The 15,747-nt window shown below is 34.0% G+C and overlaps 1 protein-coding gene across 1 annotated transcript; it reads right to left on the bottom strand.

Moving 5' to 3' along the window:
• Positions 1-207: 207 nt before the first annotated feature.
• LOC141724138 (DEAD-box ATP-dependent RNA helicase 8-like) lies at positions 208-9,385 on the bottom strand. Its single transcript, XM_074526143.1, has 9 exons — positions 8,977-9,385; positions 8,242-8,302; positions 4,198-4,432; positions 2,913-3,151; positions 2,550-2,801; positions 2,275-2,455; positions 980-1,068; positions 834-907; positions 208-730 (listed from the first exon to the last, which is right to left on the bottom strand). Exons 1-9 carry the CDS (start codon positions 9,222-9,224, stop codon positions 652-654), a joined length of 1,458 nt encoding a protein of 485 aa, XP_074382244.1. The 5' UTR covers positions 9,225-9,385; the 3' UTR covers positions 208-651.
• Between the last annotated feature and the right edge of the window lie 6,362 nt (positions 9,386-15,747).

Raw genomic sequence — 15,747 nt, 5'->3', positions numbered from 1 at the left:
CCTACATGGCCAAATGTCATCTGAATTATTATAACAATAATAGCTGCAGCTAAACAAGCTTCAGATTAGCCAAATATGCACAATCTGGCCATACTATATTTACTTCCGTATTCGTAGCTTCAGTGAATGTGCTAGTTCTTCCTGTTAAATTTGCATTTTGAAGAGAGTTAATGCATGATTATAGTTCATAATCATAAACAAACAAGATCATTAATGTCTTCCTTCATTTTTCCAATCTCCATTTGTCCAGAGATCCTTAAAGTCTAAAAACACAATTTATTTGGTAGATAGAAGTTGGCAGTTGTGCTATGAAAAGCCTAAAATACAAATGCCTAGAATTTCTCCAGCATCCTACAAATCTGAAGTTATCTATTGGTTGCAAGACACTGGCATCAGAACTAGGCAAATAAAGGCCAGTTGGTGACAACACAACCCTAAATTTGTAAAAAAACAGAATCAAAAGAGAAAGGCTACAAGATCAAACCATGACAAACATGGTTGCAATTTTGATCTTCTACTTGGACCATTGTGCACAAAATAAAAAGGTTAAGCTCGCAATTAAAACATGAAAGGAGTATAATACATCTTCTGAACTGTGCCATCATACACCGAGTTCCCAATCTTGACAAAGAAGCATAATGCTACCACATATCACTGGCAGTATATAGCCTGATCTATATGTGGGGGAATTTGCTTTATCTCAGTCCCAAGTTCTTGCTCAATTCTATACCTGTAAAAAAACAAGGCCGGGCAATTTAACAAATGCAAAGGTCTCACATGCAGATCAAATACTTCACTAGTAACATATTAAAACATCTAAATTATATACATACAAGTTGAAGCGGTCTTCATAAGTGATCAGATTCACTGCCAAACCAAGGTGTCCAAATCTCCCAGATCGCCCGACCTGGATTACATATTCAGATTAAATTATATCAAACGATAAATTCGTCCATGGAAAAGCTGGTTTTAGACATACCCTGTGGAGATAAGTTTCTGCGCTTTTCGGAAAATCAAAATTTATGACAACGTTGACAGCTTGAATATCTATCCCTCTTGTAAAAAGATCTGAGAAACAAATTTTACATCAATGTATGAATAAACAAGCACCACAAAGAGATACTTAGCCAGACAAATAGATATAACCCTATAATGACCAACAATATCATCTTACAATATCATACACACTTTGACAGTATTGTTGACACATTTGTCCTAAAACATGCACAGATCTATTTATATATATAGTATAAACTACAAATATTGAGTCAAATCTACTGAAAAATGAGTCATAATCATTTTTAGTTGCTAAATTACACGTTGATTCACAATTTTGCATAACTAACATGAAAGTACTTGCAGCTAACAAATCAATATAAAAGCATTTGACTTTCCACCATCCACTATAAAATTGTTCAACACTGATCCAATGTGACAAGCTGCGGTGACATGACAAGTAGAAACCATCCTACATATATGCAATGAAACCAACCTAATCCAGACGAAATTTTCTCTCTTCTAATGTTTCTTGAACTTGTATAGGGAACACACTTTTTAGTTAAAGCAACTTCACATGGTTACAACTTACAATGAAAAGATTAATTGTATATTTAAGGAATTAAAAATTTAAATCTCAAAAAGAGTCAAAGATGAGTTCATCACGTTTAATTCATCAAGTTTAATTAATCACATTGGAAGGAGAATACTTGATCAATGTATAGATCTTGTGCCAGTGAGAAGCTGTGTAGCAGGACTACTGACTCTAGAAGAATGTAGGTACAAGATAACTACTCTAAATATTCTGAAAATTAGAGATCTATTCTTTTAATTTTAAACACAATCTTAGCAATATTACTATTTCTAGGAAACAATCATACTACAGAGTTTGTAGACTGTATGGTCTACCATTTACAAGGTAAGACGATGTTCGATATATGAGTTGAAGATAAGATTGACTCGTAGCAGTGACAAAATCTTAAGGTCATCATGACTTACAATATACAGACCATGCTTACGATGGAACTGCACGTAAAAAGATGGTTCAAAATATATAAAACAGTGGTGTATGAAAGAATATAGAATTATCTAGTCTCAGCATCCATATTCATCCATACTCCATGCACATAAAAGACGAAAGTAGAAATGAAAGAAATATAACTGGAAAAGTAGGCATTGAAATAATCTGTTTAAGTGATGCACTGCATCCACCACCAAGAAAAACATGATATGCCAAAGTAAGTAGTGCTATAGTTTAATGCAATAGTTATAAATTACCAGTGCAAACAAGATTCCTGCATGCACCATTGCGAAAATCATGAAATACTCTGTTTCGGTGGTCCTGAAGCATCTTCGCATGAATATAGAAGCATGAATAACCAAGTTCAGTAATTTTCTTGGCCAGAAGCTCCACACGGTTCACAGAATTGCAGAATATGATCGACTGGTTGATTTGAAGCTGAAGATGACACATTGACAGATTAACAAAAATTACACATAACATCATCAATAAACCTAGACAACAATAGAGAATGTTCAAGTTAAGGTCAAACCTTTGAAAAGAGAGTGTTGAGGCAGTGTATTTTCTGCCTTTCTTCAACAAAAGCATAAAATTGGGTTATTCCCTTAAGAGTAAGCTCATCCATAAGGTTAATAACATAGGGCTTCTGTAGATATCTATCCTTGAAATCCTTGACTGTCACCGGAAATGTGGCTGAAAACATCAAAATTTGACGATTTGTAGGCAAAAAGCTAATGAGGTGTTCTATGGAAGGTTGGAACTCCGGGGATAAGAGCTTATCAGCCTGATATATTGTTGAATGAACCATACAATATTTAAATAACATTTTATAACACCAAGTAGAGTGACAAAATACAGCATAATAAATCAAACAGACTGCATAATTATCAAATACCTCATCCATAACAAGCATTGCACAATTCTGCAAGTTGCAAATACCCTTCTTTGCAAGATCTAGTATTCTCCCAGGAGTACCAACTAGTAAATGAACTGGCTGATATAAACGCATGATATCATCTTTCAAGCTAGTGCCACCAGTTGTAACCATGACTTCAATATTCAAGTGTTTGCCAAGCTCTTTACAGACTTGTGAAGTCTGAAGAGCCAATTCTCGTGTAGGAACAAGTATAACGACTGCAGAAAAGAAAAGAGAAAATATGTAAAAGTTGCAACAAGGTTAAGTTAGATACTCGAATAATAAAATGCTACCTAAACTGGATGGCCAATGTCAACTCTTTAATATTCATTATAAATTATGGTAGACAAGATAATTGCTCTTTGTTTGATATATAACAAGGCACTCAAGTCGCAAGCTAGACTTAAGCTCATCAGAGTTGTCATTTCATAAAAATGGGTCAATTCACTGGCCTAATGCTTAAGCACCCATCCACATCTCAGCAACTACTCCACATCTCAACAGTTACCCAACAAATCATTTTTTGTGGAGAATACATTCATGTACACTATGTTTTATATCTAAGTATTAAACATATACATATTAATATAATGTATAGCTACTTTAATTAATTTCAAAGGAAAGGTCACTGATCACAAACTCTAGACACAAAAATTGAAGAACTTTGATCAACTACAGACCCTCCGCCCATGTAGAGGAAGATAAACAAAACACAGGTAATATACCCAATATGAGATGCTCTTTACAGAACAAAACTCCGTTGAAATAACTCATCTGTGGAAACTTGGTAATGTTTTAGGTAGCCTTCGTCAGAATTAGAAGTTGCAGAAAAACACGACCGCTCAAGCTTGTTTGTTCTTCTCTTTCAATTTTTTAAAGAAGCCACTTAGAGGTCTATGTCCTTATGGGTTAACTGTTGCTATATTAATGTTTGTGCAATGTATACACACTATTTTACGTCGGGTTCATTTACAGTCCACAAGTTCAAACGGGTACTCACACAGAGCCAAAAGAATTTATACATTAGAGAAGTGCAGCAAATTCTATTCATGACATACTCTATTGTCCATATAAGTTCCTAGATATATAAGCTTGTAATATTTTACATTGCAGGACCTATTATCGTGACTCAAAAAGATTGAGCTTATACAAGAATAAAATTTTCTGACATAAAACAGTGAAAAACCATAGATATTTCACATACGAAGTAGCAAAATAAAATGGTTGGGATACAACTATAAGATTCAGTGATTAATATAGGTACCTTGAATCACATTATTTTCTTGATCAATCTTTTCCAATGCAGGAATGCAAAAAGCAGCTGTTTTTCCAGTGCCATTTTTAGCTCTAGCAAGAATATCACTGCCGGTCAAAGCAATGGGTATGCTTTCCTCCTGAATTGGAGATGGTTTCTCAAAACCCTTCTCATAGATCCCCATAAGAAGCTCACGTTTAAGAAAATAGTCTTCAAATTCATTTCCTTTAGTTGCTGTTACATCCTGGTAAGAAAGATGGAAGCAACAGTATTAGGATTGTTAAGAGATCTAACATACGAAAATGCCTTCCACTGCAACACAAGCAAAACCATAATGCAAAATGTAAGCTAATTGATTTATCAGCAGTATTCTTCTAATTAACAATAAAATCATCAAACTCGTTTGAACAATCAAATAAGGAATCCTTGCTAGATCAACTAAAAAATTGCTGGAAATAAAACTAATTTCTTAACATAATTCATTACACTTGTCCGGATCTCTAGATGGAAGAAGTGCAGGGATCTAAACAAGGTATAAAATCGTATATAATTACTGTCATCCATTTGTGTTGACTCCAATGCTGCGACTCACACTTCACCCTGCTCAATTTTCCTTTGGTGATTGAAGATCTAGTCCTGCTTAATAATAGTCTTCCACAAATGGCATTAAAGGCGGATACTTATAGCTATCTAGCAACTATGTTGACGGATTTCGATCTCAAGTCCTGTGAAATACATTATTGAGATATGCTTTTTTACTTTATAGATAACAAATTAATGCAAAAAGACAAACTAATTGAAATTGCTACAGACCCCAAAATTTTCCCCAAATCTTGATGTGTCATATAGGTAGTTAATCAGTTTCCTAATAATAATACGAGACCCCACGTGCATACATGTGCCCGCAAATCAGAATGCGCCACGTGATAGCCACAGCATTTGGTAAAGTTTTGGGATACCTAGCACTACTCCAAACTAATACGGTATAGAAGGTTACCTGATCTTTAAGATTTATCTAAAAAAATTAGTGAGAATCGTTTTTCTTTTTAGTTTTTGGATTACAAGTAATTGCAAGATGACAGATTAATGAAAGCAGAGAAGTTTATCTCTAGTCTATACAAAGTTGTGTATTTTCCCCTTAAAAAACTTTTGTCGTCTACCAAATCTATTAAGTTTATATTAATGATATAGTTGTATATTTGTATTTCCAAAATCTCATATATATTCAAAGAGATTGTAATAACTTATCTATGCTCTTAAATGTTATCTGTGTATATCAATGTCATCTGTGTATATCCACAATCTTACATATCTTTTTCGAGATTGTCATAACTCGCTTATGCACAAAAGTGTTAGATATTGAAATTTGTGGCCATATACCAAATTAGGGGTGCCAAAATCAGACTCAGCCCAATAACTGACACAAATTCGACCCAAAATTTACGAAATTGGGTCACCAATTTTCAGGTTCAGGTCTATTTCGAGTTGATCCAAAATTGACCCGAAAAATCAGGGTTTATTTCAGGTTTACCCGGAACTGACAAAAAATAACCTGAAATTGTATATTTAATATAAAATGAAATATACTATAAGAAAATACATATTTTTTCCATTATTTCATATTTACATATGATATTTATTATTTAAATTAAAATTACATAATTTAACAATTCTGTAAACTAATTTACATGATCAAAATAATATTTCATAATTTAACAATTATGTAAACTAATTTATATAATCAAAATATTATTTATTTATTTATTTATTTTTATATAATATATATAGTTTAAATTAATATACAGATACAATTTAAATTGTATCTAAACCAATTTCTATGTATAATACCGATACATTTATTTCTTATTTATAATATGTATCGGGTCGGTTGAGTAATTTGAACTATTAAAATTTCAATTCATGTCCCGGTTGGGGTTGGGTTAAAGTTCTGACCCGTAAACCAAATCCGAACCCAACCCAATACCCAAAATTGCCACCCCAATACCAAATAACATAAAGTTATTATCAGTTTGAAGATCATTATACTGCTTTGTGACCCTTTGGTTCATCTAATTTAGTTTCTAAACTAAAATAATTGTGCAGACCAGACAAATGTGTTTTTGTGTACACTTTCGTGTAGTGTTTCCGTCACCAAACAACTTAGTCATGTCTTGTGATTTCGTGTCATATTATATAATATCAAACAAATATTTAATGTTACAAATTTAAAAATTTATCATTTTAGCATTATTGTATTCCATTTATGACAAATAAGATTAAGGATATATAGCTAGTTCTTCAATATGAATTTAATAAATATGGTATACGACAAGATTTTCAAAAGCAAAGATACACAAGATCGTGGAGATAATCTTTTCTACTGGCATTAATTTGTCATCTTGACTTAGTCGGTAATTGGTGAGGAAGGTTTTTCTCCTTATGTTAAATTAGTACGGTAGAATCACAAATAATCACTCTACAAGATCATCCCTTGAAGATACAAGAGAAGAACTCTAAAGAAGAAATAACTATGGATTGGACAAGTAATCATTTCCATCGGTAAATTAAAAAAACTATACCTCAATAGCTAGGGCCTCATATATACGTGTCATCATACTCGGGGCCTGTTTATTCTTTCGAGCAAATTAATTATAAGTTCAAAATTACTTATAGGTTTGAGTACAATTTTGTAATAGTAAAGGTGCCTTTTAGTTAATCTCAAAAAAAATACAAAATATGTACTTACTTCAGTTACTCGTCTTGATTTTTTCAATTTAACTATAAATTTTTTTACCTTTTTGAAGGTGACTTCTAGTACTTTAATGTTATTTTGTTAATTTTTATACAATACTAATAAAAGTACTTTTAAGTGAGGAGTAATGTTTTTGAAAACATCCCACATGGCATGGGCCTTAAAAGATCATATTATTTTCTGTACTGCAGTGATTTGTCGTCATGCATTAATTTGTAACCTCTCAAGTTAAAAAAAAAAGTGACACTACTTACATTTAACAGATATACTAAAGATTTGAAATCTGTTATTATTGCTAGATACTAAGGTGCATCATAATGTAACATAAGGTTTTGATTCTTATGTTACATTAGTACGGTTGAGTAACAACTAGCGCAGTGGAGAAATGGAAACTCTACAAGTTCTTGCCTTGTCTAGATCTTTAGAACATGTTCTAAAGATAAGTAACTTGGTCGGACTAGACATCATTGTTACCGCTACATGAGGAGAAGGTAAAAGTTCTTCCTTACAAAGATATATCATCAAAAATATGACTGGGTAGAGCATTTACACTCGCTAGTACTATATTTATATCAAATTTTATAGAAAAATCATGTAGCTTCTCTGGTCACAAGATAAAGAACTTTCCCTAGAAAATTTAAACAAGAAAAGAAGAAAGAACACAAGAAATTTGTAAGGTAAGATAAAAATAAAAGGTGACCACAATCTTAATATATTATGCATACAAGAGAGAGTGCAGAAAAAATGACCCGCAGATCTTAACAATTAAACATAGACAATATGGAAAGTAATTTCAAAAGGCATGTCTAGGTTAATCCTCGAACTAACTACAACTAAAAACATAACAGCTAAATGACAAAAGTCTAATTATATCTTCTTCTTAAAATAAAACAGCAGGGTGCCTCTATATTTATTAAAGGTATAACACTGAAGAAGATGCCGGTTCTAAAAAGGTGAGACATTAAGGCTGTGCCCTCATACTAGAATGTGGATCACCAAGGTGCAACTTTGTAGTATCCCATTCTATTGGCATCTATAGCATTAGAATCCAAGGAAACAAAACATAAAAGAAGGAAAACCTATTAAATACACTATTATAGTCGGTCATCTTGGATACGGGATCTACATAAGTAATTTAGAATAAATGGTAATTACGAAAAACAGTATTTATTCTACTACAACATGATATTCGTCATAATTTTGTCAAGTATGTAATGAGATAAGAGACATGACAGAAAATATCTTATCACCGAAAAGGCACGATTAATACATTGCAAAACACTAGTCATCTTACATCTTACCTCAGTCCTGTATCGAGTATCTTGTGGTGGAAGCTTTAATTGTGCCTTCCAATCGTTTGAGCTATTTTCGACACCAAACACAACAATTAAGACTGTATAAATCACTAAATAAAATAAGCTATGTTCAAAAACCAAATAACACAACCATTAAGACTGCATACATCACTAAATAAACAAAAACCGCAGCTCGAAAAAAAAGAATAACATCAAAGGTCTTCAATTTATGTTCCTACCACTTAGACTTTGATGACAGTTTCCCTTTTATACCTTCCATAAATGTATCTAGTTTAACAAATAGCATTGACAGATATTGTAAACTCGAACTGATAAAGGAACACCTTTTAAAAACATAATTTTACTTATTCCTAAAATAAATAAAAAAACAAGATAAACGTTGTAACGATACAAGACAAGCGTCACCCTAAGCCCTGTGAATTTCAAAATTAAAATTCCCGCCCTGATACCCAATCCTCTTGCTAAACCACACAAATACATAAACACATCAATCTACGTTATTCTTCGTAAAAGAAATTCAAAACCCACGGTCAGTACAAAACTAATGCCTTCAAACAATATAATCAAAACGAAATTTAAATGAAGTCCAAATTCCGCGCAATGTAACACATATACAATGATTCAAGTCAACCAAAACTCACACATTTCACACCAAAATCTCGTAAAATAGAAAAGGACAGATAACACAACAAAAATATAGGAAAAGTCGAAAACCACTACCTCGCATCAGAGCCTTCAGACTGCACAGTCTTCTCGACCTCCTCGGCTCCTGAATCGCCTCCAATTTGGTTCCTTCTCAGCCACTGCTGCTGCGGCTGTTGATTAAATTGCTGAGGATTCTGCATAAAATTCCTCTGAACATACTGCTGGTTAGGGTTAGGGTTACGTTGTTGGTAATTAGGGTTGGGATTGGTGTTTCCGCCGCCGGCGCCGCCGATTCCCGGCGGATACCTACCTCGCGAGTTCATTACACACAGATCGGATCGCGATTGAAGATTGGTAGGTTGAATTGACGGCTGAGATCGAGTTGATTGAGGGGCGGAGAGTGTGTGTTTTGGAAACCCTAGTTTCTGAAGGAGGATGAGTGGGGGGTGGTGTGATAGATACAGTGGTTACTGTAACTATTGCCAAATGTGTACGTAAAGTTGTTTGGTTGGGTTTTATATGGATTTTATTATCTCATTTTTTTGCGAAAAAATGACAAAAATAACCGATTTTTGAAATTTTTTAACAAAAATAGCTGTTCTGGAAAAAGTAGCCAATTTTGGCCGATTGAATACTCCACTGTCAGTTGGGTATCCCAATTTGTATAGGATACTCCATAGTTGGGTATTTCATATATGGGATACTCCACTGCCAGTTGGGTATCTTGTATATAGTGGATACTCCACTGACAGTTGGGTATCCCATCGGCTAAAGTTGGCCAACTTTTCAGAAACTGGTTATTTTTGTCAATTTTGTGTAAAAATAGGCTAAATTTGTCATTCACCCTTTTTTTACTCAATTTTGTACTACTAATCATGCTAAGTTTTGGAAATTAAATTTTATTGTTAAATTGTTAAATTTATTGAGAAATGTTTCTAATTCAAATTTAGAAGGTATATTTAGTTAAATTCAAATTATTTGAGCAAGATGGTATTATTTTTTGAATCTTTTTTATTTAGTCTTGGCAAAACTGTGGGTATTTGTATTGAAATGAACTAGCAAATAAAGAGTTATTGTATGATGATCTATTTGTATCAATCAAAAAATTATTGACAAATCTTTATAATTGTGAAATAAATCACTTATAATGAGATATAAAAAGAATAATTTAAAATTTTACATGTTATAAAAACAAAATGTCTTGTCTACACGTTAATTTTATAATAATTTTAGGGTGAAGGCCCTATCTGCTTAAATTTTAATACAGAAGCCCCAATATGTTGATGGGCGGCGAAAATGGCCCATTTACCGATGTGATACGCATGTGAAGAAAGCGTATCACGAAGACGAATTACACATAAGTGTGTCATGTGTATCTATGACTTTCAGGTTTATCAGTTCCAAGAGACGCATGACAGACAAGCGTATTGATAATACACATTACTACTAAGCGTATTGGTGTCCTCCCTCATACCATTTTAGAGAAAAGAGAACACGCATCTCACCATTTTGTATCATTAATACGCATTCCAGAAGCCCGTTTTCGGACACGCATAAGCAAAATCTGTGACAGTCGATACGCATCTTTGTGAGTCGTATACTTTGTAAGATTGGTTACATGGGTTGATAGTTGAGACAGGTTACGCAAAGTGAGGGAGTGTGTCCGTCGATACGCAAGTGAATTATGCATGCATCGTCGAGAGATTTGACTTAAAAGTTGTTGTTGTCTTTTCAATTTAGGATAACAGAAAAAAAACCTAGCTGCTTTCATTTATATCCAATTCAAATTGATCCCATATGGTAAAATATGCAGATAATGTCACATTGGTCCTTTCCAACAACATTTATGGTAAGTTAATTCAAAACCCCTCTTTATTTGATCTCTATTTTTTCTAATTTTATGACATGATTTCAAATTTAATTTTTGTTTGGGGATGGTTGTATTCTGATGGAAATATCAAATATGATAATATCATTGGTAGCTCATATGATAAAGATGTTATTATTTTTGTAAAATTGCACTTTAGTTTGAGATACGAAGAACTCATACATGTTTTGTGTAAGAAGCTCTCAATAGATCCAAATTTTAATACCCTAAGTGTATTACGTAGGTTCCTAAATCACGAAATAAAAAAATACGGGGTTTTATTGATTGTCGATGATGATGATGTGGAGTACATGTTTGAATCATTGGATTGTTCCGAGTGTAAGGTTCGTGTAGAACTTTACATTGAAAAAGTTCCTACTGATTTAGTGGAAAGTTCGACTTAAATTGTTAGATCTTTAAAGGTTGGTTCAGGTTCTGAGAATACTTCAGGCACGAGAAGTTCAAAGAGTGTACATGGGGTGGAAGTTACTGTTCAAGTGGGAGTTCAAGGTTCATGGGTAGTGGTGGCAGTGAAACAAATTCAAAAGCAAGTGGTGAGTTCACCGATGATGATATTCCATATTACAAGACTTTTGATGGTTCTTCAATGATTGTTTCAAGTTTAAAGCATTGTAAGCAGAAAGTAAGTGAACTTCATAATCCAACAGAGTTAGCAAAAGAGACGCTATTTGAATCAAAATAAAAGTTGATGAATATAGTAAAGAAGGTTCATATTACAAGCCATCAAGAAATAAAGGTTCTTAAGTTAGATTCAGTGAATTGGGAAGTGACGTGCATACAAGATACTAGTGGTTGTCAATGAAATTGAGGACTAGAAAGAGAAAGGTACATGATTGCTTTGAGATTATGGAGATTAGGGGTCCACATACATGTTTTAATCAATCAATCTCACAAGATCATATAAATATAGACTCTTCCCACATTGCAGATATCATCAGTACCCTAGTAGCTGTTGATCCCGCTGTGTCAGAAAAGATCGTAATTGATGCAGTTCTGTTGTGTATATGTTGTGAACTTGATGATTTCATTAACAAAACACCTTAGTAGATTTAACTTAGTGAATATGTAGCACTCGACGGATAAGCAAATATAGTCCCGACAGATGATTCAATATAGTCCTGACGGATGATGATTTGACATCCATCGAGTGAGTAACTTGTGTAAAAATAAGTCATATAGCACATCTCTGTAAATACCTTTGTTTAAATTCTGTAATTAGCATGACTTTAATTAGATATGCAGAATAGGTAGATTAATTGTACATAGATGATGTCTTGTAATTCTGTATAAATGAAATGAAGTCTAGTGCCAAATAGCTACCCGACGGATGATCAACAAAGCAACTCGACGGATGATCAACAAGGCAACCCGACGGATGATCATGTACTCGACGGATAATCAATTCAAACATCTGTTGACAGTGACAACACAGTCACATGCGTCGAGTGTATGCAAAAGGATGTGGAAGCCTATTCAACTAGGTTTCCGAGAACAAAGAAGCATTGCCATTTCCATGTTATTATGAAGATATTCAAAGATGCTGGAATGGAGTAATGAAGTATTATAGTATTAGACTTGATAGGTTTCGTTTTATTATCTTGTCTTATTACTGTGTAATCTTGGTGATATATAAACCAAGAGTAGCAAATAGAACAATAAGATGACTAAGCAAGTAATTTTCTCAGAGAAATAATTGTAAGCTGTATCCTTAGCATTTCTCTGTAAGTTTAGTTGTTCTTATTTGTAAGCAGTTGTGAGCTATTCAAGCTTCACAAAGTTCTCTTGATATATATATATATATATATCTTGTGGATACATTCAAATCCACCAGAAAGTCTTAAAGACTTGTGTTTTTATTACTTTGTGTTTTGATTCATATTTAACTTGTCATTCCGCACTTTGCAAATCAAAACACTGACATATATATTTTAAGTTAGAACATTTTATAATTGAGAAAAAGTTTCAAGAATTCCATTCAACCCCCCCCTTCTGTAATTCTTGTTGCATTGTTAGGGGCTAACAATTGGTATCAGAGCAAACTCTTGAAGAACAAAGAGTTTAAAGATCACAACAAACAGCAAGATGAACAAGAAGGATGTTGGAGTCAAAATTCCTTTTTTGGACAAAGATAATTACCATCACTGGAAGGTAAAGATGCATCCCCATTTACTTTCTCAAGATGAGGCCTATGTGGATTGCATAGAGAGAGACCCTCATGTACCAATGAGAGCTGCAACTGGAAATGAGCCATCAGTTCCCAAGCCAAGGCATGAATGGTCAGATCCTGATATTGAATAAGTCAGGAAAGACAAAAAGGCCATGAATATTCTGTTCAATGGAGTTGATGGTGACATGTTTGACAACATCATCAATTGCAAAACTGCCAAAGAAGTTTGGGATACAATTCAGATTATCTGTGATGGCACTGAACAAGTTTGAGAAAATAAGATGCAGTTACTAATTCAGCAATATGAGCATTTCCATTTTGAAGAAGGTGAAACTCTCACTGATATTTTTAGTAGATTTCAAAAGCTACTAAATGCTCTAAAGCTGCATGGAAGAGTCTACCAAACCAAAGATTCTAACCTCAAATTTCTGAGATCCCTACCAAAAGAATGGAAACCAATGATAGTCTCCTTGAAAAATTCACAAGAATAGAGAGACTGTATGGCATTCTAAAGACTTATGAGCTTGAAATAGAGCAAGATGAAAGAATGGAAAAAGGGAGAAAGAAAGGAGGGTCCATTGCACTGGTTGCTGAGTTAGAGAAAGAGAAGGAGATGAAGATAGAAACTGTTGAGTCTACTTCAACGGTCTGTGAAAACAAGGGCAAGGGGCTGGTAGCAGAAAATGAAGATTCTTTGAGCCAAGATGATATGGATGACATTGATGAACATCTAGCATTTCTTTCCAGAAGATTTGCCAAGCTCAAGTTCAAGAAGAACTTTGGAGCAATTAAGCCAAATAGAAATATGGTGGATAAATCAAAATTCAAATGTTTTAAATGTGGCTTGGCAGGGCACTCTGCCAGTGAGTGTAGAAAGTCAGATTCCAACAAGAAGAAGTTTGAGCCTATGGATTATAAACAAAAATATTTTGAGTTGCTCAAACAAAAGGAAAGGGCTTTCATTACACAAGAAAATGACTGGGCAGCAGATGGTCTGGATGAGGATGAGGATGTCAGCTATGTCAATATAGCCCTAATGGCCAAGTCTGATGAAACAGAGACAAGTTCTTCAAGTAATCAGGTAATCACCACTAACCTTGTACATTTATCTAAAGCTGAGTGTAATGATGCAATAAGTAACATGTCTACAGAGTTATATCATTTGCGTGTTACACTTAAGTCCCTCACTAAGGAAAATGCTAAAATTAAAGAAAATAACTTGTTTTTAAGTGAGAGAAATAATGTGCTAGAGTCTCAGTTTATTAAATTTGAAACTACTGAGAATTGAGTGTAAGATTGCTAAAGATGAATTAACTGAGTCCTTGAAGAAAGAAGAGATTTTACAGAAGCAGCTTGAACGAGAACATGAGGTGATTAAGGCATGGAAAACATCTAGAGATGTTCATGCTTAAATCACCAAAGTTCAAGGTATTGAGTCCTTTTGTGATGCAACCTAGAAGAAGAATAAGGAGAAGCTGTAATCCAATTTGGTTGAAAGATTGCTAACAGATGTGGACTCGACGGATGATGAGAGTCATCCGTCGGATAATCAAAAGGATTATCCGTCGAGTGACATAAATCCTCATCCGTCGCCTCTGAGCAAACCTGTGAGTAAAGCCAAACTTGCCAAGTTAAATGATAAATATGGATCAGTTTCCAAAAACTTCATTTCAGGAGAATCTAGTCAAGTGAGGATGGAGAAGAAAGTGAATGTTGGTCATCTGTCTGTCAAGCAATTGAATGACAGACTAGAAAAGATTGAGGGTAAAACAGAGACTAAAAAGAAAAACAATAGAAATGGTAAAGTAGGGATTAACAAGCATAACAATTACGCACCTGATAAATATGCTCCAAGAAAGTTCTGTATTAAGTGTAGTAGTGTAAATCATCTGTCTGTTAATTGCAAAACTGTCATGCCTACTTCCATATATGTGCCACCTCGTTTTCCCAACATGAATGCCGTGTCTTCTATGCCTATGAATGCTATGTCTACATATAATATGAATGCACAATTTTCTAATATGCCATTTGCACCTAATCCTTATTATGCTGCATTTAGTATGCCTCAAATGCCATTTAGCATGCCCTACTGGAATAACATGTTTACTAATAGCATGCCATTTCCTGTTAATCAAAATGTGAATGATAATTCTGTTGTAATGAATGGTTTCAAAGGTCCAACTCAAATGACTAAGGATGAATCTGATATCCCCAAGTTAAATGAGATCAAACCTAAGAAACAGAAGAAGAAAGCTAACAAGGCAGGACCCAAGGAAACTTGGGTACCAAATCAACTTAATTTGATTTTAATATGTGCAGGGAAATAGAAAGAATCTATGGTACTTGGATAGTGGTTGTTCAAGACACATGACTGGTGATTCTACCCTGCTCACAGAGTTCAAGGAGAGAGCTGGCCCAAGTATTACTTTTGGAGATGACATCAAGGGTTATACTGTGGGATATGGCTTGATTTCAAAAGAAAATGTCATCATTGAGGAGGTTGCCTTAGTGGATGGTCTCAAGCACAATTTGTTGAGTATCAGCCAGCAGTGTGACAAAGACAATTCAGTAACCTTCAACTCAGAAGCCTGTGTTGTGATAAACAAGAGAATCAACAAAGTGGTTCTCACTGGAGTGAGAAAAGGGAATATGTACCTAGCTGACTTCAACTCATCAAATGCAGAATATGTTACTTGTCTTCTCAGTAAAGCAAGTCAAGATGAAAGTTGGCTATGTCACAAGAAGCTATCCCATCTAAAATTCAAGACCATATATGAACTTGTAAAGAAAG

The sequence above is a fragment of the Apium graveolens genome, chromosome 5 (genome assembly GCF_009905375.1).
Source record: "Apium graveolens cultivar Ventura chromosome 5, ASM990537v1, whole genome shotgun sequence".
Taxonomy (NCBI): domain Eukaryota; kingdom Viridiplantae; phylum Streptophyta; class Magnoliopsida; order Apiales; family Apiaceae; genus Apium; species Apium graveolens.
The sequence above is the reverse complement of the archived record's forward strand: the minus strand, read 5'-3'. Positions and strand labels throughout refer to the sequence as shown.

What these genes read in the sequence shown, in the direction of transcription:
- LOC141724138 (XM_074526143.1), bottom strand. Translation starts at nt 9,224, where the DNA reads ATGAACTCGCGAGGTAGGTATCCGCCGGGAATCGGCGGCGCCGGCGGC. An exon ending in TCTGAAGGCTCTGATGCGAG is followed by an intron (nt 8,303 to 8,976) that starts GTAGTGGTTTTC and finishes TGTCGAAAATAG; the next exon opens with CTCAAACGATTGGAAGGCAC. An exon ending in CAGGAATCTTGTTTGCACTG is followed by an intron (nt 1,069 to 2,274) that starts GTAATTTATAAC and finishes TTTGTTTCTCAG; the next exon opens with ATCTTTTTACAAGAGGGATA.